Source organism: Aspergillus uvarum, assembly GCF_003184745.1.
Source record: "Aspergillus uvarum CBS 121591 unplaced genomic scaffold BO82scaffold_36, whole genome shotgun sequence".
NCBI classification, from domain to species: domain Eukaryota; kingdom Fungi; phylum Ascomycota; class Eurotiomycetes; order Eurotiales; family Aspergillaceae; genus Aspergillus; species Aspergillus uvarum.
The window spans coordinates 106746-131137 of NW_020291333.1; the positions used below are offsets into that span (position 1 = coordinate 106746).

At 53.4% G+C, this 24392-nt stretch overlaps 10 protein-coding genes across 10 annotated transcripts in view; 5 read left to right on the forward strand and 5 right to left on the reverse strand.

The window, feature by feature from the left end:
• The first annotated feature begins 3 nt into the window (after positions 1-3).
• On the forward strand, positions 4-791 carry BO82DRAFT_107600 (uncharacterized protein). The gene is made up of 2 exons (XM_025629776.1): positions 4-692; positions 789-791. Exon 1 carries the CDS (start codon positions 235-237, stop codon positions 628-630), a length of 396 nt encoding a protein of 131 aa, XP_025490672.1. The 5' UTR covers positions 4-234; the 3' UTR covers positions 631-692; positions 789-791.
• Positions 743-1439, reverse strand: BO82DRAFT_107616 (uncharacterized protein). Its single transcript, XM_025629777.1, has one exon. The coding sequence runs from the start codon at positions 1264-1266 to the stop codon at positions 856-858; it is 411 nt and encodes a 136-aa protein (XP_025490673.1). The 5' UTR covers positions 1267-1439; the 3' UTR covers positions 743-855.
• Positions 1440-3450: 2011 nt separating this feature from the next.
• On the reverse strand, positions 3451-3714 carry BO82DRAFT_403263 (uncharacterized protein; the record flags this gene model as incomplete). The annotated part of the gene is made up of 2 exons (XM_025639368.1): positions 3451-3576; positions 3637-3714. The coding sequence occupies 2 exons, from the start codon at positions 3712-3714 to the stop codon at positions 3451-3453; spliced, it is 204 nt and encodes a 67-aa protein (XP_025490674.1).
• Positions 3715-9267: 5553 nt separating this feature from the next.
• Positions 9268-10701, reverse strand: BO82DRAFT_286377 (putative inositol 5-phosphatase; the record flags this gene model as incomplete). The annotated part of the gene is made up of 1 exon (XM_025631544.1): positions 9268-10701. The coding sequence occupies one exon, from the start codon at positions 10699-10701 to the stop codon at positions 9268-9270; it is 1434 nt and encodes a 477-aa protein (XP_025490675.1).
• A 286-nt stretch (positions 10702-10987) lies between these two features.
• BO82DRAFT_355447 (putative pyruvate carboxylase) lies at positions 10988-13556 on the reverse strand. Its single transcript, XM_025635451.1, has 2 exons — positions 13314-13556; positions 10988-13266 (listed from the first exon to the last, which is right to left on the reverse strand). The coding sequence occupies exons 1-2, from the start codon at positions 13355-13357 to the stop codon at positions 11340-11342; spliced, it is 1971 nt and encodes a 656-aa protein (XP_025490676.1). The 5' UTR covers positions 13358-13556; the 3' UTR covers positions 10988-11339.
• BO82DRAFT_286301 (acyl-CoA carboxylase subunit beta) lies at positions 13534-15373 on the forward strand (the record flags this gene model as incomplete). The annotated part of the gene is made up of 3 exons (XM_025631539.1): positions 13534-14169; positions 14230-14812; positions 14895-15373. 3 exons carry the CDS (start codon positions 13534-13536, stop codon positions 15371-15373), a joined length of 1698 nt encoding a protein of 565 aa, XP_025490677.1.
• A 624-nt stretch (positions 15374-15997) lies between these two features.
• BO82DRAFT_433275 (uncharacterized protein) lies at positions 15998-17840 on the reverse strand (the record flags this gene model as incomplete). Its single annotated transcript, XM_025640856.1, has 3 exons — positions 15998-16290; positions 16356-16739; positions 16766-17840. 3 exons carry the CDS (start codon positions 17838-17840, stop codon positions 15998-16000), a joined length of 1752 nt encoding a protein of 583 aa, XP_025490678.1.
• Positions 17841-20019: 2179 nt separating this feature from the next.
• On the forward strand, positions 20020-20825 carry BO82DRAFT_355449 (uncharacterized protein). The gene has a single exon (XM_025635452.1). The coding sequence runs from the start codon at positions 20209-20211 to the stop codon at positions 20641-20643; it is 435 nt and encodes a 144-aa protein (XP_025490679.1). The 5' UTR covers positions 20020-20208; the 3' UTR covers positions 20644-20825.
• Positions 20826-21824: 999 nt separating this feature from the next.
• On the forward strand, positions 21825-23206 carry BO82DRAFT_107780 (uncharacterized protein). Its single transcript, XM_025629778.1, has one exon. It carries the CDS (start codon positions 22044-22046, stop codon positions 22917-22919), a length of 876 nt encoding a protein of 291 aa, XP_025490680.1. The 5' UTR covers positions 21825-22043; the 3' UTR covers positions 22920-23206.
• A 551-nt stretch (positions 23207-23757) lies between these two features.
• The window catches only part of BO82DRAFT_355450 (WD40 repeat domain-containing protein), a 2108-nt gene continuing 1473 nt past the window's right edge, over positions 23758-24392 (forward strand). Inside the window, exon 1 of the mRNA XM_025635453.1 lies at positions 23758-24384. Within this exon, the coding sequence (XP_025490681.1) occupies positions 23855-24384 (530 nt within the window). The 5' untranslated portion in view covers positions 23758-23854. The remainder of the gene's footprint in view (positions 24385-24392) is intronic.

Consider the following 24392-nt stretch of genomic DNA (forward strand, 5'->3'; position numbering starts at 1 on the left):
AACCACAGGAGATATCTATTTACGCCAAACATCAATTTGACACAACCACCACGACATGACAACTTATCTGATCACCGTATAACTATAAAGCGACAGTCATCCGAGTCATTACAATCCCTCATCCCGATCTTACTGGCCAAGAAAAGTCTAGAACCACAGGGATGATCCCCACCGCCGCCTCGACCGGTCTCGACCCTGTCTTCCACTCACCTCACATAATAGCCCACTGGACCTATGTCAACAACCCATCCCCAATACTCCATACAATTATACCCCATCCCAATCAGTCCACAGAACCTCACCTGTCAAATGCACTGTCAAAGCTCCAGCCGGCAACCCAACATTCCAGGACTGCTCTTGATCCTTGCAGCCCACATATACCCCCCTCAAAAACCAAACCCCGCCCATCAACCGGGGCCCGGGAATGCTCGAACCAGTAAACCCGAGCACATATACTGTACCTCTCCCTTATACCCACACCCAAAAGGGCTACCTCTCTCTAACCTGGACCTTGAAACTTATTTACCATTAAACCCCCCCCCCCGGCCTAGTCACCCTGAGTCCTATGATATATACCGTAACCTCGTATCCCTAGGATTCACTGGACCGCACCCATCGCTACTTCTATAACCAACCCAACATGACCCATCAAGACCCATCCAATCCAAGTCCAGCCACAACCCCGACGGGAAGTAAGTAGAGTGCATTGCATCCCCTCAAGCCAACGCAGAGCAGATCATCTGCAGCCAACACCCACCTGTCAGGTCAGTAATCAACCAGCCAGCCAGCCGCCAGACAACTACCGTAGTCAACCCGCACGGGAAGACCAAGGCAGGGCTCGACCCACGGGCAGGTCTAGACGCCGATCCCGGCTGCATAAGCAACACACCACCCTTTCGCCGAATGTTGATAATAATAAGGCGTCAGGATAAGAAGATCAGTGCGCCACCGCGCAGCCACCAGGGTTGATGTCGATGTCATTGACAAGTGGGGTTGCGTGGTTTTGCTCGTGTTATGCTTACTTTGCTGCAGCGGGTTGTCGTCTACGACTAGTCTTGTTGAAAGGGAAAAGGACAGGATCACTGGTCTATAGGTAGGTGCATTTTGTCGCCCGTCCCTCGATCCATGATGCATGCAGCAGCGGTGAGGAGAAGACAGGGGTGAACCGAGGCTGATCATTCCAGACGAAATGGAAGTGCACGGCATCATCAAAGGCCATTTACCCCGCATTGACGTCAGGCAACCACAAAGCAGGAAAGTCAACATCGACACGCACTGCCAAACTCAGAGTATGCGCTGTTTGATTGAATCATGACGATCGAAAAGAGGACGACATAGACCAGAACCCAAGCGCGTCACACCACTTACCAGCACCAGCATATTCCTAGAATGTGCCAGACCACCGGGAGGGAGCGGGTACCAAGTGAGGGGGGTGGGAACTGGGAAGAGGGGAGGGGAGGGCAGTTAGTGGAGACCGGGTAGCAGATGGTGGATCAATGCCGTTGACGGGCAAGTACTCATAGGAAGCCGTTTCCTGCCGTTTTGCTAGGCTTGACCTTGCGAAGCAGCGAGCTGGGTAATCCGGCTGTACGCATAGAGAGAATTAGTCGGTCAGTAATCTATACCGTGCCAGAATGCCGAGACCAGGCGGCACTGTTGGTTAATTTGTCCTTGTTAAAATAACAAGAGGATCAATACCAGGCTGACATGAAGGCAGTGCAGTCTAGAGGGAGGAATCCCCCACGGTGAGGACGGAGTACGGGAATCCTAATTCGACTGACCCCGTGCTGACACGACCCTTCCCTCTTGGACCGTGGGCAGTACGGCTGGTCTCTTGCACGGGTGATCGGAAGACGAAGACCAAGGCCAAGATCAGGTAAAGCAAGGCAAGGCAGAAGACAAGCTGCAACGGTCCGGGCAATGCCGAGCGGGGCGGGGTCACAAGAAGGGGGGGGGAAGGAGCCCTGAGGTGGAATTAATACGTTGCGCACGCACGCTCCCCCAAAGACAAATGACAGGTGACGGATAATCAGTTACGGCGCACGGATGGTCCTCGGGACTGGCTCTTACTAATTAATGGTTGATTCATGATGACTTCGAACTACGCCGACAATACCGTACTATCTTGGGTATCCCCGTTCTGCAGGGTTCTTGGCTCGAAAGGTCACATGGACAGTCGACAGGTACTTCCAAGCAAGTGGTGAGATGCTGATGCTGCAGGCATCACGGGCTCCAAGACGAAAGAGATCAGCTGTTCACGACAGACCAGCATAGAACATTGTAGAAGCAAAAATAAGAGAGGGGGAAACAGGGTTCAAGGCAGATCCCGAGAGGGTCATCGATCTACCGAGGAATGGTGTCACCATACATCACCCAACCCGTAGGTCTACTCACTCGGTGTCCGTTTCAGGCATCTAGTAGGAACCAGGTAATAGGTGCGAAGTTCGGGCTTTCTTTGTGAAAAGACGGCTACCTACTTTCGAGACACGAATCATGATCATAGCAAAGAGAAAGAAGAAGAAAAGAGAAATAGGGTATATTCAAGTATGACAAGTAGAAAAAAGGAAGTACCTTGGATCGTACAGGTAGCCGAATTGGGTATGGGTAAATCGGCCAACGCATATTACAACAAAGAAAGCAGTAAAGACATGACAAAGAGAAGAATTACAAGACGATGTCAGGATGAAGTCGTGATGATGATCACGCACAAAGGAAGGACCAGGGAATAAAGGGGGGAGTCAAGGATAGTGAGAAGAAGGGAGAAGAAGAAGAAGAAAAGAAGAAAAAAAAAAGAAATTCCACCTGCGCCCACTGCCCACCCGCAGCAGAGAATTCCAGTTGCGCGCGCGGTGAGTTGACAGTTTTCTTGTGCGCCATCCAGAAGATCGACTGACCATCGCGAAGACCGAGGGATACTCAAATCCCTATCTTTGCTGTAGACCAGCTATAGACCGTTCCGTGACTCCCAAGTCACAGTCAACCCGCATAAACCACCAAGTAAAGCAACCTAAAAACCCCTGTAGACCCAATGCTGTGACTCCGGCTTGCCGATGCGAAAATACGATGACAATAATCGTGTCGCAAGAGGTCCATGCGCATTTCAGCTGTCGGAAAGGTCTGTCGGAGATGGCGATACCGCGTTGGCGAGCGAGGGCGAGTGTGTAGCGAAGCAGAAAAAAAGCGTCCGACCGTTGCGATCGGTCGAAATGCGATAACGCCGCCCTCACGCTGGTCTCAGCCCGAAGATGATCGATCCAAACTCCCAGAAATGCATTCCAGTCCGAGCACATGATTAAGATGCAAAAGAAAAGCGAAGGAAAAGTGGGCGCGGGCACAAGGGCCTCCAGGGATCGGTCCCAGCCGGCAGGACCCCTGCCATCCAGTCGATAGAGATCCGGGAGATAATCCATTGCGCCCCTGCCCGTCGCAATGTTGCCATCCGGTCATTCATCATGCGCAGCGGTCGATCATCTCCTTGTATGGTGAGTCGTTCAGAATCTCCGACGGCAGGGCTCGACGGTAATCTCTGGGTTGGGCGAAGGGAGAAGTTGACCGAGGGTGACGGAGCTTCAATTGCTGTAGGGTCCAGGAGTCAGTATAAGGTAGGCAAGTAAGCTTCCGGCGGGATGAACATACCACACAGTCGGGGCATTTGCCGCCATTAATGTTCACACGGCCACGGCAGCCACGAGGATAGTTAGCACAGGAGAACATGGTGATTATCGAAAGTCGAGTCGAGTGAGTATTGTATAATAGCAGGTTTTGGGAGTTGCTGGATGGGATGAGTGTGGTCACGATTGACTGAAAGGCCGGAGCTGAATGGAATCCCGTCAAGGGAGCTTTTTCTAGGGCTGGGGATTTTGCGACGACTTGAAGCGGAACCAGGCCAAGTTAAAAGGAAACCCCAGAAAAAAAAAATTCCAGAGGATCCGAAAAAAAAATAGTCCAGAAAAGTAAGGGCAGTTATAGATAATAATAATCTTAGAGCCTTAGGACCCAAAGGAAATTAGACCCAATTCCACGCCACGGGGCAATTACGTCAAGATCGCAAGGCCGTTGTCCTGCAGCGACACCAGCAAGGGGGGGGGGTTCGATTGTGAGTGGTTTGGTGGAAAAGGAATCGCAAGCGCCGCGCCGGGGGTCCGTTGAGGTTCTAGCGCTGAGGTTGGGCTGCGCCACTAAAGTGGGTGGTGGTGGGATGGGGCGAAAGAGAGACAAAATAATAAAAATAATAAAAATGATAAGCAAAAATCAAAAATGGACGTGAAGACCACTGAAAATGCAACCGTAAAGGAATGAAGGAAGGGATGAAAGAAGGAGGACACAAAATTGAACGATCAACGATCAATAATTATCACCGTGAAGAAACTGAATCGAAGTGAGGAATCTCGTCGAGAGGAACCAACTTGGAGGGCAGAAAGAAGAAACGAGAAATAAAGGTAGTTAATTACAGAGATAGGGATCTCAATGATTTATATCCGTTGTTGGATGGAGCACGGGAGATCTAGTGTCAAGATGCGAAACAAGCCAGAGAGTGTTTGGGGCTAGGAGCACTCAGACTGTAGGCGAGAGAGTTACGACTCACGAGAGAGGTGAGAGACGGGGAAAAAGGGCAGACCCGTCGTCGTACGGTTAGTTAGGCATTAATGACAATCAAATCACCGCAATTGCAACAACAATATAAAGCATGCTCTGCGAATGGTCCTCGCAGTCCCGGCCAGGGAGATTAAAATTTGGGTTCCATGCCATCTAACGGGCCACGGGACGGGGAGAGGGGGCTCAGATGGAGCCCGGATTGTATAGAAAGATGATTCTGATGCAGTCAGTCGTCGAATGAGAGGCACCAGTTGCACTGCTATACGAATCGACCTTCAATGACTTCTTGGTACCTGAAATGCACTCGGGTGACAAGTGTGTGTGGCAATGACGGGACTGGCCAGGCAGTCGTAACAATCCTTCGCTTGAGATCCTGGGCATCACTGATGGAATCGTTATTGGTAGTTTGGTGGCAGCCAAAGTCTCAACAGTGGATTCCGTGTTTCTCGGTTGGATGTTCGAAAATGATCCAGAAGGGAAGACAAGAGAGGGGAGACGGGAGAGAAACCCAAGAGCCCCAAAATAATGGAAGCAAGAAAAAAAAAAAAAAAAAAAATTCCCCCAATTAGTGAATTATTATCTTTTTCCCCTCCCATAAAAGTTCTAAGACGTGCCTCACATTCTGCCCCCATGTAACAGCTTCCAATTCACTTACTGCTGGCAGAATTAATGACTCGCAGGTGATTTTTGCTTTTGGCCCCTGACTGACTTTGCCTCAACTGCCTGGTTGTGTTGTACTAGCCGGGAAAAGGGACAAGCAAGCAGAGACATGATTGCAGGGCGGCGTGGGCCCTGGCCCTGTCAGAATAATGAATTTTCTTTCCTCAACTTAACCTGCATCCATGATGGTAATATGCCAATAATACTTTGTGGATGTGCTCAATCCCCGATAGACTCAAGAATCCTGCTGCCAGAGTAAAGCATACTATGGAGTACTATGTAATTGGATGACTGGCCATCGACCAGCCGTCATGCATCATCGTCAAGGAGTTTCGGATTGATGAGGGCTATGAGAAGCCCGTAGCTTCAGAGTCTGGATCTTGGGCCGAACCGTCGCACCAAGGTCGAAGTTTCCACAGTTTCTGGAACAGCGACTAAGCTTCCCTTCTCCTTTTTTCCCTCTCTTTTTACCCTTCTCCCATTTGCTTTTGCTTTTCCCCGGGCCACTTTTTTTCCCTTTCCCGTTTTGTCTCTCCCATTTTTGCCCCCTTGGGTCTAGTCCTTTTAGGACGGGGGGGGGGGGAGTTGCAAGTCTGGGCAGCATCCAGTCGGCTTTCGGAAAACACGGGATATGTCAATCCATTGATGAAAGGTCTGCCTGTCTGTCCTTCTTGTCGAAGATCCCTGCATGACATTAATGACGGGTTACTTTGGCTGAGCGACTCAGAGGGCAGGGCGGATTGACAGGAATGGTACCGAGCTTTGTCCTTTTCATCTTTGCATCTCTTCATCATTGAATTTTCATCGAGCATTGAATCGGACACTCACATCGGCAGATCATCTGTTCCACCCGCTCAACCCCAACAAGGATTCTCGTCCTTTTCCTTCGGCCTTTCCGTTTGGCTGGAGCCCAGCTGGAGCCCAGCTGGAACCCAGGCCAAGAAGAAGGTAGAGGTAGGCAACCAAGCAAAGAGAAATTGTACACTAACTACGGAGTACTGCGAGAGGTAGTAATGCTGATGCTGACTGCATATAGTCCATCATCTTCAACCACGGGTAAGCAAGACTGCAGTGGACCGTAAGTAACCGCGGTCCCAGTCGGTTGGTTGGCTAAATTGGAACAGTCAGCATCCGCCGCCGCCGTCACTTCCAGCAAGCAAGCCCTCAGCTTGTAAGCCGTAAATCCGTCTAATCCTGGTCGATTGGCAGGAATGACTGCATGACTGCATGACTTCATGAGGCTAATAGTCCATAAGGTACCTCAAGTCTCCAAGCCTTCCAAGCCTCCCAAGCCTCCCAAGCCTCGAAGGAAAGTGTTCAACGAGAGCGCAGGGATTATTTTGCAACTGATTGGTCTGTTCGTCTCTGAGCCTCATCTTTTTTTTTCCCCCGAGGCAGCGTACAGTAGGTGCCTGCCTACCTGCTGTACAGTAGTAAGATGGACGACACCTGGAAAGGTCGAATCCTTCCTAATCCTAATCCTACGGTAAGGCATTCCGGCGAGAAGGTCCAGAACTTTCGGCGAGCAACAAACCACGGGCGATCAAAGGTGATTACACATCTGATTCTTAGCTGGCAAGGTCACTTGACCCAGCTTGATCATGTGCAACCACTGTTTGAGGGACAATTCTCCGTCGCAGTGTTCCATGGGCTGGATGCTTGTGCAGTGCTACAGTACCTGGACGGTGATGGCAGTCCATGCTTCGGCTGGATGTCACAATCGCAATCCCTCATTCCCGACCAGTTCCAGAACAATCAATTCAATTTCTGGAGGCCTCCACCCTCCCGATCTGAATTTTGACATACAACATATCATACATAGTATCTACATACCTTGCCACATCATCCCGGCATTCCTCATCACCTCCCCCTCCCTCTCCTTTTCTCTCTTTTGGCTGAGCGAGTAATTTAAGCTCTCACGCAATTCGGCAAGTCTAACCGTTCGAGATCAAGATCGGTCAGGGTTAGTCAGGGTGGTATGTAGCCTGTTAAGTTAGGTTCGACTCAGGGCACAGGGTGTAGGGTACAGGGTACAGGACAGGGTACAGGACAGGGTACAGGGTACATATCTGCATTGTTATCAGGAACATCACATTGACTTACTTTGTTCATCGGCCAGCTGTCACCTCACTTCACTCACCACCCGACTTTTCTACTCTGGACAAGATCGCCGTCGTCGTACGATGTCAATCGGTTAGCATCCTCGAATCAAATGCAAATTAATATCCATTCAAATCAGTTAATCAATCAGCCGATTTCCCAGCGCAATCGCTTCGCGAAGGGAAATGAGTAAGGAAAAAAATCATGGCTAATTAATCTCGACTCCCAACGGCCCAGCTCATTAAAACTTCCCTTTCCGGATAATGCAGATAGGGTCAATTTCCGTATCCCGACTTCCGTCTTCCGCGCACGCTCTATAATTCTCTCTTGTTGCTTTCACAGTACGGAGTACTATGAGTACTACATAGATCAATCGTAGTTGGGTCAACTTAAGCGACCGACTTGACTGCTCGCTGCTGGCCCGAATCGGTTTCACCAGTGGAGGGCAAAAGAGCGGGGGCCCAAAGACAAGACAAGACAGGACAGACGGACAGACAGACCCTTGTTGTTAATTCGGGCTCCAGTTCTTTTTTATTTGGTTTTTTTTCTATTCTTTTCTTTTCTTTTTGCATGTCTTCTTCTTTTCCCTAGTTACTACCTATATGTACATTGCCGCCTGCTTGGCCTCGCTGTCCTCCGACAATCCTCCTATAGTACACGATCCAGAAGATGAGGCGAAGCAGGCGCATACTTCCGACCCTCGCAGCATCAAGTTTGCTTATCCAGAGCTAGAAACAATAGCGAAGAGCGAGAGGTCGAGCTTATCGAGATTGCGAAGACGGGTTAGTCTCTCCCTTTACATGTGGCAGTCTTTTCTACCGCGCGGGTCTATCCACAATCGAACTCCATCTTCGAGACTAAGATTCAGGCCCCGTCAAAGAGAGAGAAAAAAAATCCCGACTTCATTCCTAAACCCCGGCCGAACTTTTTTTTTCTGTCCCCTGCCCCTCTCATCCCCCCTCCCTGTCTCGCTTTTTCTTACTCCTTTTCCGTGTTGGTGGGTGGTCATGTGATGCACTGTAGGTAGATGTCAGAGGGAGCTCGGTGATAGATAGATGACTAAGTGGCATCCCTAAGTTGCCGAACTAATTAAGGAACGTTCACGGTCAACGCAACAATGAGTGAGGCTGGTCCAACACGGGAAACCGTTTTTTTCTCAATTCTCTGACTCAGATCTTAGGGACCTGGACTATTGCACCAACCTTTCCTGATTGTTTGAGCCGTTATCCATGACATTCAATCCTTGTCTGCTGCTGCAGTTCAAGCTGTTGCTGCTACCCTTTGTATGAGGAAAGCTAGCTAGCGGGTTGGGCGGAATCCGCCCGGTCTAGATCACCCTTGAAAATCGTTCTGTTCACCTGACTTTTCCGTAACTTATACTTCTGGCCTAGAAGCTACCATTGCGCTTCTAGTCCCGATGCAGCTGGTGAACGGTGCATCAGGATCTTCATGGGTGCGTGACCTTCGGCGATCATGTCCGGTTGCACTACTGCTCGGTCGGGAGGAAGAAGAAGAAGAAGAGAGAAGATGGTCTGTCTGTCCTGTCTTGTCTGTGTCGTGTTGGTGCGGGCAGATTCGAACTAGCTGAGACCTCTGTGCTAAAAAATAGGCCGCCAAATTCGCCGGACGCGGAGTCCACTGTTTGAGCGTGAAACCCGAACGAACGGTTGCAGGGGGGGGAGGGGGTTGGTTTATTTTGAGGTGAACGACTCAGGACCACATCACACTTTCACAGTTCACACCCGTTCGTGTCGGCAATTATTTATCTGAATGGATCGAAGATCAATCCCCCCCCCTCTTGTCTCCCTCCGATCGACATGGGGCAGGGCTCCGCGTCGGAGCGGAAAATAAGGGGAGAGTTTCGAGTCGCAGATTTCCCTTTTGACACTAAGGCTGCAACGCGACGCCTCGTCAGGCGTTCAACAGTGAGCGAAGCACGAGCCATGCACCCAGAAGCCCAACCACCGTGGCCACCAACACCCCGTTGCCCTCCCAGGTCAGCCCGAGATACGCGACACAGCCCACCACCAGCTCCTTCTGCCGCGCCGCATCTCGTCTACGCGCCCAGTCTGGGTCGATCGGGAACGGGCCCGCCGCCGGCCGTTGGGCCAGCGCATCTGCTGGTTGCATTGGCCGGGCCGGGACGGAGACCGCGAGCGCGACGGCACGATGGTCAGAGGATGGAAACAACGGCAGCGCCTCGTAGCGCAACGGCCGGACGGGTTGTCCAGGCTGGTCCAGGTACAGCACACGGTCACACCAACTGGGCCAGCGGGTCCCCGTCCACTGCCAATCCTGCGAAAATGCGTCGTGATGATCGCCCACCGCTTTACTTACGGCGTGACGTGCCGCCAGGCTGTACTTGTACGTCGGAGGAAAGCTGATCGGCGCTTCCGACAGTCCCTGAAAGCACCTCGACTGGGCCCTCTCCCGACTTAGCTGATCCTCCTTGAGCAGATGCGAGTAATGGCGCGGGTCCGACGTCTCTACGTTCACCCGGGGGAATTTGCTCGTCCGATCGCCCGGATGGGGCGGTCGATCGGCCGTCCGGTAGTTGAGGTCTCCTGCCAGAAAGAGGTAACTCGTAGGGACGTAGATGCCCCGACGCTCGTGTTGTTGCCCGACCGGCGAAGCCGCTGTAGAGCGCTGTTGGAGCAGGGGTGCGCTTTCTGATGCGGCATTGTCTTCTTCTTCGGTCCCGACAGGCTCCCGACCTGCAGCGGCGACACGACTATCCTGACGCTCGAAGACCAGCCGTTCGACCAGACTGCGCCAGTCCGCATTCCTGCGCTCAACCGCCCATTCCATCGGCGCGAGATGCGCGGCCACGAAGGTCAGCTCTACGGGTTGTTGTGCGTCTTCTCTTTCTCCCTCACCGTCCCGCCGGGATGATGATGATGATGCCAGGTATCCGAGTCGCGCCCCCACGGCACCCTTGTTGCCCATCTCTTGGAACCCAAAACCTATCCAGGCCGTCTCGAGCCAGGCTATTTGGCCTGCCACGTCGGACCGGGCAAACACCATCAACCCTGTCATCCCGGAGTTGTCCGTCACGATGTTGACGTAATGTATATCATCCCAGCGCTGCGCGACCGCGCGGTTCACCACCTGGCTCAGCGTGTCGAAGTACGGGGTCAGGAATGAGCCCCCAAGGAAGGCGTACGCGATCGGCGCGATTTCTTGTAGCGAGAGTACGATCAGATCGGGGGGAGGGGCAGACGAGGAGGAGTTGTTGAGATTGTCGGTGAGCGGGAGGGAGTCGAAGAAGTGGTGAGAGAATCGATCGACGTCGACGAGGTTTCGGGCGCAATTGAAGGTGAGAATGTAGAGGTTTAGTGCGTCCATGGCTGGTCGGATCTGTGGAATGTTGGTGTTGGTGTTGGTGTTGACTTGGCGTTGTCGTGATGAAGGTTGCGTATGACTTGACAACATGAAAGGGAAGCAGAGGATGAGTGCGGAGAGTTGCTGCTGCTACGTAGTTGACTGCTGCCCAGTGCACAGCTGCATGTGACGGTCGGAGAGGTGGAGTGGAGCCGACGGCGGCAGATGAGGTCATCCCTATTTGTTCTCCCTTTCCACAAACTCACTCCCTCACTCATTTACTCTACCTCAACCTCAAGAATCAGTGCAGTTTAGATTGAGTGCTGACCAACATGGCTTCATTCTTTTGCCAGACAACCCCTCCACCAAGACATTTTTTGTTCCTGGAGCACAGCTCCCGTATGAAAGGCACGCAGATCGCTCTATATTTATCGCGCTGTCCCACAATCTACGCGATGCAAGGGAACCATGGAAGTATGTAAACAAGGTACGTGGCAGTCTGCAAGGTCACGCTCTAGAACGTTTCTAGACTCTTCCGACTCGATGGCACGCAGAATGTCAAATGTAGCTGGTCTGGAATGCGGGCTACCTTTTAATAGAACCTGCATGTTGGGGGTGTCGTCCACCGCACACGCTGCAATACCCGCCGGCAGAGGAGGAAGTCACAACTTCCCCTTCACTGTGCTGTCCTCCAATTCGACCAATAACATGCCTTCTGCTACCTCGTCCTCGTCGTCTTCCATCGCATACACCCAGTGCACGCGGCCCGCGCGGGGGCTGCGAATCTCCACCTCCATTTTCATCTGCTTGACAAATGCCACAACCTGGTCTTTGGCGATGTGATCGCCGGTCGCCACTAGGATCTCGATCAGCTTGCCGGAAAGCGGGAGGACAATGTGTCGTGGGTTGCGGGTGTCCCCACGCCGCTGGGTAGACGAAACCAAGGCGGATGCTGCAGTTGTGGTGGCTGCGAGCTGGAGGCGATACGCTGTTGACGAGGTGGAGGTGATGTACTCGACTTCGGCTGCTAAAGTGGAGGGGAAGTCGTTCTGGAGTACGCGCGTCACCCGGAGATGATGACGCAGGGCGTCCGTGTCCTGGGGTTGCTTCTGGGGAGAGTGGAGAGGCTCGAGAACAACAGACCATGCGTCGCCCCCGCGAAGGAGCGGGTTCGACGCTGGGTTTCGGATAAGCGACGAGAAGCCGGCTTCGGAATGGGCTTGCTCGCGGCGACCTATTCCCGCCTGGCTCCCCAGATGAAGGACTTCCGTCAGGTGCGACTCCAACCATTGGTTGTCGATTCTGCCCGAAAGAAAGTCTTCGTGGCCGGTGATCCCGCGCAGCAGATCTAGATTGGTGCTGATGCCGCCGATACTCGTGTCTGCTAGCACTCGACGAGCTTTCTGCACCGTGCCTTCCCAGCTGGATGCGGTCACGACGATTTTGGCGAGTAGATTATCGAACTGGGTGCCAACCGTCACCGGTTTCGCACCTGTCGAGCTCACATGGGTATCTATTCTGACCCCGTTGCCACCAGGACACATGAACTCCGTCACTTTGCCTGTGCTGAGTGAGAAGCGGTCATGGGGATCCTCGGCGCATAACCGTAGCTGCATGGAATGCAGACAAGGAGCTACCAGTGATGCAGGCTCTAAACCAGCCTGCGAAAGTGTATTCCCTTGCGCTAGTCGCAGCTGTATCAGGACGAGGTCAATCCCATGAATCTCCTCTGTAATGGTATGCTCGACTTGTAGACGTGGATTAATCTCAAGAAAGTAGAATTGGCCTTGCTGCTCATTGACCAGGAACTCCACAGTACCTAGCGAACGGTAACGAATGGCCTTTGCCATGCTCAGGGCCGCATCCAGCACCTGCTGCACCAAATCTCGGTCCAGTATAAGAGACGGGGTCACCTCGACTATCTTCTGGAACCGTCGCTGTACGCTGCAATCGCGCTCCCCGAGCTGACAGACGTCATGTCCGTCACCTACTACTTGCACCTCGACATGGCGATATCCGTCCACTGCGGCTTTCTCTGCGAAAACCGTCCGCGAAGGCGACTCTGCCATCGCTGCGTCGACTGCACGCTCCAGCTCACCATTGTTACGGACTAGACGGATCCCTCGCCCCCCACCACCGTCCACAGCTTTAATCATGACGGGGTATTGGACCTTGTGTGTGAAATCCCGGATCAGGGCAATGTCAGCTGCTGGGGTCGGCGTGGCTGGCAAGACGGGCACACCGCACTCGATAGCAAGTTGCTTTGCTTGGAGCTTGTCGCCGGTTCGCGCCAGCGTCTCCCAGCCTGGTCCGACGACCGTGACTCCGACATCTTGCATGTAGTGGGCGAAGTCGGCGCTCTCGCTCAGGAACCCATAGCCCGGGTGCACGGCCTCGACGGCATGCTCTTCCGCAAGACGGATCAGCAGCGGAATATCCAGGTATGCTGCGGGTGATTCCACCAGGATTTCCTTATCGGGGCGACCCAGGTCGCAGTGAGAGCGATCCTGCTCTGTGTAAAGAGCGAGCACTTGGATTGGTGGTGACAGCTCACGGGCTGCTTGGATGATGCGCACCGCGATTTCGCCCCTGTTCGGTTGAGTAGGTTGGTTTATTGGGCTGAGATGGAAGCATACCTGTTGGCAACCAGAAGCCGTGAAAACGGCCGAGGTCGTGACATTTTAGATGATCATTTGTTATTCTCAGTTGGTTCGGCTTGGTGGTTGTTTATGTTGATGCGGTTCATCCTCGGCCCTCGGGGCTGAGGGCTGACTTAATCTTACCCCTCACGGCTGATCATCTCCGCAACGATAAACCAGCCACAAATTCATAGCCCTTACTGATCAAACCATCAAAATGCCAGATGACAAGAGCGATAGCGACGCGAAGGATAACCAACCATCCTCAGTGACTGCTTCAAAGCGCTTGCGCCAGGTCGCGTCGCATCTACCGGCCGACTACTCCGATGTGCTCGCTCAAATTGACACCCTCCGCAGTATCGCTGCCACGCCCGATGCCTCCCGACGGGGCTACATCCGCCAGAAGCAGGCCGGAAAGTTATGGGTGCGCGAGCGACTGGACGCTCTGCTCGACCCGGGAAGCTTCCAGGAGATAGGCTCTCTGTCCGGCACCGTGACGTGGGAGCAAACCGGCCCACTGCGCGAGAAGCCCGTCGCGTTCGTACCGAGTAACAATGTTCAAGGGATGGGGCGGTTGCGCGGCCGTCGTGTGCTGCTCACAGCCGACGACTTCACCCTCCGCAGCGGGCACGCAGATGGTGCCTCGCACGAGAAGACCATTTACATCGAAAAGCTCGCGCTTGCCCTGAAGCTACCGATAGTCAAGCTGGTGGATGGAAGCTCTGGGGGCGGCAGCGTCACGCTCATCCGGTCGGCAGGGTACAGCTATCTGCCCTATGTGTCGATGTACAAATACGTCGTGGAGCAATTGAACCAGGGAATCCCGAATCTCGGTGCGGTTGTCGGTCCAGCCGTAAGCGTCTCCCTAGCGGGTGACTGCAACTAAGCTAACGAAAGTACGAACGTCTTGCAGATCGGCCTTGGAGCCGCGCGTGTCGTGTCGTGCCATTTCTCCGTCATGGCCGCCGACGTGGGCTCGCTGTTCAACGCCGGCCCGGAAGTAGTCAAGGGCGCCACCTTCGAAGAAGGCCTGGATTTCCAGACGCTGGGCGGGCCCGTAGTGCACTGCACCAACGGAACCATCGACAACGTCGCCGCCAACGAAGCCGAGTGCTACGAGCAGTTGCGCACGGTGCTGGGCTACCTGCCCAACTCCGGCCGCGAGGTGCCACCCGTGATCGAATCCGAGGACCCGGCCGACCGGGAAGACGAGGCCCTGCGCCGGATCATCCCCCGCCGTCAGACCAGGATGTACAACCCCTGGACGATTATACGCAGCGTGGTCGACCGCGGGTCGTGGTTTGAGATCGGGCCCTTGTGGGGCCGCACGGCGATCGGAGGACTGGCGAGGCTGGACGGGCGTCCCGTGGGGGTGGTCTCGCTCAATTGCGAGGTGAACGGGGGTGCCCTGGACGCGGCGGGGAGTCAAAAGCTGACCCGGTTGCTGAAATTGTGCGATGTGATGAATCTGCCGGTTTTGCAGTTCATCGATGTTCGTGAGTTCCCCTTGTGCCGCGACAGGCCTCCAGTTTCCTGCCCTTGGCTCATGTCTTTGCTAATCCGAATCCATGGATATAGCCGGCTACGCCATCGGCACCGTCGCCGAACGCACCGCCACAATGCGCTGGGGCGTGGAACTGGGCAAGACCTACTTCACCACCACGACGCCGCTGTTCAGCGTCATCGTCCGCCGCGCCTACGGGGTGGCCGGGGGTCTGATGCTCGGGGCCCGCGACCCCGTCATGCAGGTGGCCTGGCCCTCCGGGCAGTGGGGGTCCCTCCCGCTGGAAGGGGGCATCGAGGTGGCGCACCGCCAGGATCTGCGCGAGGCGGAGCAGCGCGGTGAGAAAGCGGCACTCTACCAAAAGCTGGAGGAGGAGTACCGCCGGTTGATGAATCCGGTGCGCACGGCCAATGCATTTGGGGTGGAGGAGATCATCGATCCCAAGGATACACGGAGGGTGTGCTGCGCGTGGGCGCGGCAGGTGTATGGGACGTTGATGGCGGAGCGGTTGGCTGATCGGGCGACGGGGAAGATTCGGCCGGTCTTTGCTTGATGAAGGTATCAGCAGGCTAGAGAGTATGATTGGCATGCCAACTGATCTTTGCTCAGAGATGTTGCATTAGCCGCTCAGCTGATCACTTTTGTGTACACGCAAGCGCCAACCATCAATCTCAACATGGGCCGCAAACCTTCCGGCCGCACTACTCGGTGGTTTTGATTATAGCGCGATAACTATGTACCACTAGCCGGCACGCCAACCGGGAATTACTGCCACAAACGAGCAAGGGAAAAATTCTCCATGAGTAGATGTGTACAGCCAGCCAGTGATTTAAGAGGCCTCGAGAATCTCGAGGGGCTCGAGCCCTCGAGGTAAGCCAATGTTGGACATCGACGCGACCAGGCTCTTGTGGACGGAGGCCACCTACGCGCAGGTTCTGGGACCCGCTAACTTCCAAGCACTTGTCATAGAGCGTCATTTAGCGCGACTATAATGACCAATCATGGGTATCTTTGCGTGTTTTACTCATTCCATAGGCTGGCGCTATCACAAGGAGTGTAGTCCTTCGAGCAGGGATGAAGATGATGCGGACAGTAGGAGTACATATAAGGCGTCTGGACCGTTTGGATCCAAAAGCTTGCACTTGTCTCTTATTCTTTCTGGATCTATTTCCTTTGTCTATTCTCCGACACTGTCAGAGTCGATTTCGGCCCCGGCTTCATCGTCGCCCTCCTCGTCGGAGCTTTCAAGGTCAATCCAGGAGTGCTGGTATATGGGCTTCTCATCTGCGGGGTACCCTGTTGATCTTAGCCAATTGAATATTCCGCGGGTAGCGGCTTCGGATAGGGACTCGGAGGAGTATTGATCAATTTCTTGCATTGTTGTGAAAGCGTGCTGCTGCTGCTGCTGTTCTTGTTGTTCGTGTCCATCATGTGTATCTAGAGCATTGCTGTACTCGTCAGGAACAAGCCCTATACCCGATCTTCCAGTTCCTCGCCATTCTCAAGACTCCAGTTTCACGACTGATAATCCAGACCATGGCACCCGCAGTCTGCATGTTGCTGGACCTGAGGTTCGGTGTCACACAGCAGTGTAGTGCCGAATGGCTTCCACGGATAGATGGGAGCTCGAGTGAATCCGTCGCAACCCGTAAGGAAGAGCAGACGACACTCATCCTCGCGGCGAATCGTGGTTCCGTCGCTAGGCCTTGATTTCAATGTAATGTAGGACTGGTCCGTTCCTGTCCATGCAGCGGCGCTAAGGTCAAGTGCTGTCAACCCATTGCGAACATCCCGTAACGTGGACTTGGCCATGTCCACGATGACAGCACCAAGCCATAAGCTCCCCAGTCTAGGTGCTCGACGTGCGAAGATCCTCACGAGTGCCGGCATGTCATTCGCTTGAAGGAGCGGATCGATGACTGCAATGCAGGGTTCAGCCACGCACTGACGAGATTGCATGCAATATCCGCATTGAAAAAAGTGCTGCACAGCAGCGAGCGCATGCCCCACACATTGGTGCTCAACGTCATGTAATACGGAAGCAATCTTCCATGCTCTGCAATGAGGAGGTCCTTGTCGATCGGTTGTGTGGGCTTTGCCTGTGGCTGGAGGACTTGTCGGGGCACTGGGAGTGAGATTGCCTTCCCCCGAAGAAAAGGAACATAGAGCACCGCTGCTAGCGCAGCCGAGCATTGGCCGTACAGGCGGTGGCGGGCACAGAGCCGTGAGAGATACCCTAGCGCCGTGCAGGAAGACGGTGGTGGCGGCCGTTCAATCCCAGCCACGGAGGGGCAATAATCCGCAACAGCAATGCGGGATGTTTCTGCAATGCGGACGGACCATGGGGATAGATAGGTTCGCTGGTTGTGCTCTACTGTTCCGGAATGATGGGAACCAGACAGTATGGCCGCCCACCACCCTGCCTCGTCTGAGTCGGCAGGGTATCCCAACCCGATGACGGCGGCATATTGATCGTTCGGTTTCCCATCAAGCTGACAGTCTTCCGTTCTGCAACCAGGCACCCTCTCCATTAGCTCTGCCCATCGTGCTGAAAGGATATAAGCCCAAGCCAGGAACAAGACGGCAAGGTAGTTGCCTTCGTCCTGGCCCGAGATGCCCCGAGTACCCGGCCACTCCGTCAAAGGTGCCGAGTCGGAAAGATACACGGAAAGCGAGCTCTGCACGCCTACTACAAGCTGGGTGGGCAGGGCCTTTGGTTTCAAGGAACATTGTTCGGGGCTTGCGGTAGTTCGCCATATCGAGCGACAGCTGGAGATTAAACCGTACTGGCCTTCCCTGGATCCCTTTTCCACTAAGCTCAACGGAATCCGAGCATCCTCGAAGAGCAGGCTGCATCCGAGGAAAGAAGGCATTCGCTGGAGAAGCCCCTTCAGATTGAAACATTCCCACGGGAGGAGGGAAGATGCGTCCGGGAATTCGAGATAGGAGGACCATGCCTGAAATCTTTGAAAGAGGACTCGATCATAGTCTGCTTTGTTGGGCCGAAGGGGATCGTCCATGGTGAAAGGAGCGCTTGCGCTGGGAGGGTGCTTGCAAGGAGTGTACTGAGTACAGCACCGAGGTATCTGCCACTTTATACCAAGACAAGACAAGGGACGACAGCCCTTGGTAAGTCACCTGACTCCTCGAGATGCCTCTAGAGATATCTTCCTTCAGTCGTGGGGTCGAAACAATCCATTTGCCCCCGTCCCTTCTCTATTGTGTATTGTGTTTCTCTGACGGTGTTGTATGTATATCAGAGCCAAAGCGGGGGACTTTGATTTGTCCCAATTGAGGAATATTTGAACCGAATTCCGAGGTCAGCTGACACTATCAACTAACAATCATAACAAAGATATTCGACTCTAATGTCTGAAATGTTCTTCTTCTCGATTTCTTCACCAGGCCGATGGGTACAGTCACTCACTAGCCCCAGATCGACTCAAACACAAGGCACTGGGGCTCTGAGAGCATGAAACAGGAAGTGAAGTGGACAAGCCGACACAGAACGGCGAAACGCAGATGGAGAGCGAGGACTTGATAGTCATCCCAGAGCAGCTCTCTTGCTTCAGCCATATCTTCTCAGGGATGACTGAAGAAGCCTAAGAATGACCAGCGGAATAGTCCTCGGGTGGTTGAACTGGTAGTTGGGAAGGCATACAACCGACAGAATTAGGGTTAGTGCCGATCGGCACGAGTAGCCCACTGCAGTACATGCTTGAAAATCCACCAGACACACGTGTGACAAACAAAAAAGTAGGAAGATGCATAGTGATCACTAGGTGGGTGGGATTCTACGTAAGGCAGGTAATGTACCTACTTGCGCCAATGAATTGATTGGATCATCTCCATGGTCTTGACTTGAGTTGATTCCTAACTTCAATTGGGTCTTGATATGGCTGATCGGTGATCACCAAAGCTATTCATTCTATATCAATTCCGGCCTTGAAATAGCAAGACACCAGCGACTAGTCTGCCTGAAGGTGGCTATGTCTCGTACATAAAACCTATCAGCTGGGATACGGTCAAACCAGTATGATGCTCGCCCGAATCGGTTTCAGATTCATCATAATCGAAGACAGATCCGTCATCATGGTCCAGAGCATCGCTTCCCCCCTCACCACCGGAGCTCTCCAGACCCCGCAGGGATCCTGTGGGGCGTAACCAACCAAATATTCCACACGTTGCGGCACTATCCAGTGACTTCAACGGGAAATCCTCTACTTTAGCCCGCCTCAAGCTGATTGTTCGTTGCACAACCGAAAGTTTTCACACGCCTTCGGCTTGTGTATCTGGAGTTGTTGTGCAACTCCGGGAAAAAGTCCCATTGCTTCTCCTCCTTCCGTATTGCTACACAACGAACCAAGCAGAGTTGTCGTCAGACTGGAAGAAGTCCCAAATCGAACGACCTGCGATTATTCCCGGAGAGCGGCTGTGGGAATGGTCAGTGAACATTTGCAGAAGATGAACATGCACCGGGGCTATGGTTGCCGCAGGCCTTGGATTAACCAGATCAGCTTCGCTATTTGTGTCTCCGGACAGATATCCGGTTTTGGACCTCTGACATAGCATCCAATAACTGTATCGACATGGATGTATTTTAAACTAGTAACATGTAATACCCAATCTGGCAGTGGAGGTTTACGATCTTCTGCAATACACATATTTTCAAATTAGCCGGAGATAGACGAACTACTTATAGGGTATGAACAAGGGGCCAGGCGCTCCAACAAGAGCCAAAACCTCGTAACCTTATCTCTACAGATAAGACAGTGACAGAACATCAATGTTTTAAAGTAAGTGGTATTCTAGCTATAGTGAGGCTGGTATGTACTCCACATATTATACTTTGTAGAACAAACAAAAAGGGCAAACTCTTGAAGACATCGACTGACAGCGTGTCGACGCGGCTTCGGAGGCCAGGGAAGTATCCATGATCTCAGTGAGCCCCGTCAGACGGAAAGTATATGTTCATTCACAGGTCCATATGTCTAGTACTGGTTGATCAAGCCTGGTGCTTTATTGTCTTCCGCATGTCTCTTTTCCTCGATTCGACTGAAGCACGGTCATGAACGTCATGACTTCTCGGGCGATCTCTCGAGGAATGGTACTGTACTGATCAAGTATGCTTACATTCTGACAGCTTCCAGGAGCCGAAAACGTTGCAGGGGGTGACGACCTCAGTCTGAGAGTGCTCAACGAGCAATCCACGACGTCACTATACACTCCTGGTAGAATATAAAGGAAAGGGTTTCTCGCCGATAGCCAGCACTCCTCAGCCATTCATAACCACTTCTGCAACTAGCTTGAAAAGAACCCCCTACTGGAATTTCGAATTTTCTTTCTTCGTGCAAGTCACGCGCACCTCCCGGCCACGAATCTGTCATCATGGATGGATATACTACTTCGGATACCAGCCAGCAGAGGCCATACTATTCTCATTTGATCCAGCTCCATAAGGATAACGGCGCGGGCGATTGGCACCGATGGCTGGTGGTGGCTGCCACTCGCTCCGACATGATCACGTTCTTTAAAGGCCTGCAGAAATATGCCAAGCGGTCCGACGCCAATATCACCGAGGTGGAACCGGTGAATCTCGCCTGGTGGACTTTCAGCGCCCGGGAGGGCTACAACGTGAGGGAGCTCATCTGTCAGATCTATCGGCTGAATCCGACGTGGTACGGCAACATCCACGAGCTGAACGATAGCCGGGGCAAGATCTGTGTGACGTTGCAGGATGATGCTGGGGGGAGGAGATGGCCGGTCCTGCCTCCCCAGGACACTTCTATCGACGGCATCTTCGTGCGTGATGACAATGTGTGAGCCTATGCAAATAACTGGAACCCAGTCTACAGTGCTGGAGAGGGAAAGTCTCTTATTGCAGAAGATAAGATATTGTGTTTGTGTCTGTGTGAATCCACTATTGCGACGGGTGAGAATTGTTCATCAGTGCTAGTCATGATATTTTTAAGTCTATAGCAGAAAAGAGCTATTTCTCTGTATCCTAAATGTGCGTCGTAGATCTCGGGATTGTCATGAAAGTCTAAGGAGGAGACAAAGGGCTTTTCACGCCTGCCAATCCGGACACTCATTCCGGGTGAAGATTACCATTTTGAGAACTTAAGGACGAGATAGTGGTACGGTAGTTATCACCTAGTATAAGGGCTGTGATGGTCGTGTGGCTGGGCAAGTGAAAACCTTGCGACGCTTCTCGCTCCGTTTGCGTTCTGTACTGCATGCAATGTAAACCCGGGGGATAACCTTACTGAGCTATGACCCATTTCCGATTCCTGTGTTATTGTCAGCAGGCGACACTGCCGTATTCTGCAGATTCTAGGATTTGTCGCTGACTTCACGCCGACCATTCGCTAGCTTAGTCTGGGTTTGTGATGTACCCAAGACCCGCGCAACTTGATCTCAGTCAAAGTTAGGCTCAACATTAAACCTCTCGATGACTAGCTCTAGCGGGGATGCCTCGACCCAGATCCATTTCTAGGATGTAACCTAAGACATTGGGGTTCACACGGGCTGTCGCCGCATCCATCAGCATCATCAGTGTATCAATACACGCCAAGTGGAGGTTACCGGAACTGACAGCTTCAGATTGGGACCGGGGATCTGCGATGGAACCCTCAAGGTAAAGAAAGGTATGCAAACTCAGATTCGGAACTCAATTTCAAAGTCAAAAGATACTGGCAGGTGTCAGGTTGCGTAAGGGTCAAGTGGGAACCCTATGTCAACCCCGGATACGGAATCCGAACTGATCGGGCCCGCAATCGCCGCCGCAGCCGGAAAGCTTGGCAACCTAGATTTACTCCCCTAGTATAGCTTACGGGAATGTCACGGAAGTGTCATCTGAGGTGGTTCCGTGTTTTCGCTAAGAAAAAAAGTCAAACCCTAAATGAAAGATGGGGAAAGGTTTGGGACCCAGAATACTCACTACTACCATAGTAGAAAACATGCATACAAAGGAAATTACCTCTACTGGGGTTTTTCCACTCACGCCGTCATTCATTTTGTCCACCAGGGAGGTTGCATTCGGAAGGGGGCAAGTCAATGCCTTCAACACTTTCTGACCAATATTCGAAGAAAACCAGACGAGAGAAATAAGTAGCTGGACTCAACAGCACCAGGCTGGCTGAAAGTTGCGACATCCCATCTCTCCCACACTGTTGCACCCTTGCGTCTATTCGCGTCTATTCCATCCGACACTGGTGACCATCATGATGCATTTGTCTTATATCTCCCTCATTCTGAGCGCTGCGCTCACCGCAGCCAACGCGCAGAGCGCCGGCAAATGTCCGACGCCAGTCGTGGTCCTGGACCCGAACAGCCAGCCGCACTGCTGCCCGTCTGGATACCAGCACAACGGGGTGGACTGCGTGGCCTGCGTCCCGCCCGACCTTTACTACAACCCGCGCACGCAGAAATGCGAGAAGCCCTCGTGCCCGGACGGGCAGGTGTTCTTCTGGTCGCTGAACGCCTGCGACCACACCGACCGCTGCAAGCCGTGGGGGTACTACAACGGCCGCGACTGCGCGCCCAACCCGTACTGCCCGGACGATTGGTACTGGGATCCGCTCAAGCTGAAATGTGCCCCGACCCCCTGCCAGCACGGGCAGGTGTACCTCGCCCACCTCGACAAGTGCGAGGAGAAGGCTTTCTGCGATCCCGACGAGAACCAGGTCTACCTGCCCTTCGAGAACCGCTGTGAGACCTGCCGCCCGGACGAGTATCCGAGCCCCACGGGCTGCCAGCTGCGTCCGGGCTGTCTGTACCCGGAGTACTACTACCAGGGCCCGGACAAGGGCTGCGCCCCCTGCGCCGACCCCAACACCTTCTGGAACGGCAGGGAGTGTGAGAAGCTGCCCGACTGCCTGCCGACCCAGCACCGCGTGGGCCGCGTCTGCGTGGACAACGACTGCAAGGTCGGAACCTACTGGGACAAAAAAAAGCTCCAGTGCCTTCCCGTGAAGCCCTGTGAGATCGGCTGGATCTTTGACGGCGTCGAGGACTGCATTCCGATCGAGTATCCCCCGGATGGTGGGCCCATTTGCTACGTCAAGTGTGATCGCGCCGGCCCGCTCGGCAAGAAATAAATGTTAGCATGCATGCATGCATGCGCATGCTCTCTCTGGCGATGGTCCTCGACCGCATGATGCGCCGGGAATGGCTCATTCTATTCTCCAGGGAAGAGAGGGTGTTGATGTGGATGCTTGGGGAATGTACTGGTGTGGAGTGGACAGAGCTGCTGGAAGGGTGCTTGGGAACGGCTAGCAGTAGTTGTACAAGTCATCTTTTATGTGACCACAAAAAATTGAGAAGACCACTATACTGCAGAGGCATCCGGCTCGTAGCATCAAATCCCTACATCTTTGTACACGGGCTAGTACGCAGAGCACCAGAGTACTGTACAACTTCCCACCCCCAGTCGTAAACACGTGCATTAATAAACATGGTCCAACTAGACAGGCGATACTAGCTAAGCACCACGACTGCGAACGGACATTCCCCAGGTTATACATGGCCCAGAATAAGAATGTGTGGGCGTGATGAGAATCTAGTGTCCTGGACCAACGCTGGGACCGCTACAAACCCGGTGCTCATTGAGACCATGCACCTCTCCTCCCATGATTTAACCATAGAAGGGTATGATCCGAGTTGACGTCAATAACTTGAAATTCATGTGAATCGGTTTCAAGCAGAGTAGCAATTAGGTTGCAATAGTAGGGTGGGGGCTCCCTTCCAAAGCCAAAGCCAGACCTTGTACGCTTGCAGATGGCACCTCTCAAACCCTCTCCAGAATACGATCTATGACGCGCTTAAGACTAGTCTAGAACCTACCTGCCGTTCTGAATGTATTCTCACGCAGAGTATACTCCGGTGGGACTATTTTATGAAATGTCTCTGTTTCTGTAAAGCAAGCGAGAGGAAGGAGTGGGAATTGACCCTCTCAAACCTAACCCGTCCTTCACCTGTATGCCCCCTTGCTTCAGGTTAATCAATCTACCTCTTTTGCGCGTTTCTAGTCATCATGCGCTTCAATGCGTTCCTCTTCTCGGCCCTGTGTGTCAGTCCACTGGCCTGGATTGATGCCGTCGCGGCGGACAGCTGCAAGGCTCTGACCGACGAGAATGTCGCGGACCTCAGCGACTGCTGCAGTGGGACCCGGCCGCGCAATGAGACGGTCAACTTCAACCTCATCGAGATATCCTGTGACCAGCGGCCTGCGTCTACTGGCTCCATCTCCAGACTCAAGATGAACTCGGCCGTGAACTGTGTCGGCCTGGTGCTCCGCGGCGACCGCGCGCTGGTGGCGTCGTGGGATCCCGTGCGGAGGGAATGCTGGTACACCAAGGCCCGCGACCCGCCGCTGACCAATGCCCCGGGGTTCCTCCTCATGCGCTACCAGGAGGAGATGGAGCAGGAGGATTGTACCATCCGCGTGAAGCAGGTCGAGGACAAGTGCCGGCAGGACCTAGCGGCGGAGGAGACGAAATGCGATCAGGAGAAGGCCGCAGACAAGACCAAGTGCGACCAAGACAAGAGTACTTTGGAGACGGAGTGCAATA

Bases quoted from the DNA above. Each gene is read 5' to 3' on its own strand.
- BO82DRAFT_355447 (XM_025635451.1), bottom strand. From the start codon at position 13,357: ATGTCACGACCTCGGCCGTTTTCACGGCTTCTGGTTGCCAACAG. The intron at 13,267-13,313 runs GTATGCTTCCAT...TCAACCGAACAG, and splicing joins CGGCTTCTGGTTGCCAACAG to GGGCGAAATCGCGGTGCGCA.
- BO82DRAFT_107600 (XM_025629776.1), top strand. From the start codon at position 235: ATGTCAACAACCCATCCCCAATACTCCATACAATTATACCCCATCCCA.
- BO82DRAFT_355449 (XM_025635452.1), top strand. From the start codon at position 20,209: ATGGATGGATATACTACTTCGGATACCAGCCAGCAGAGGCCATACTAT.
- BO82DRAFT_107616 (XM_025629777.1), bottom strand. From the start codon at position 1,266: ATGTTGACTTTCCTGCTTTGTGGTTGCCTGACGTCAATGCGGGGTAAA.
- BO82DRAFT_107780 (XM_025629778.1), top strand. From the start codon at position 22,044: ATGATGCATTTGTCTTATATCTCCCTCATTCTGAGCGCTGCGCTCACC.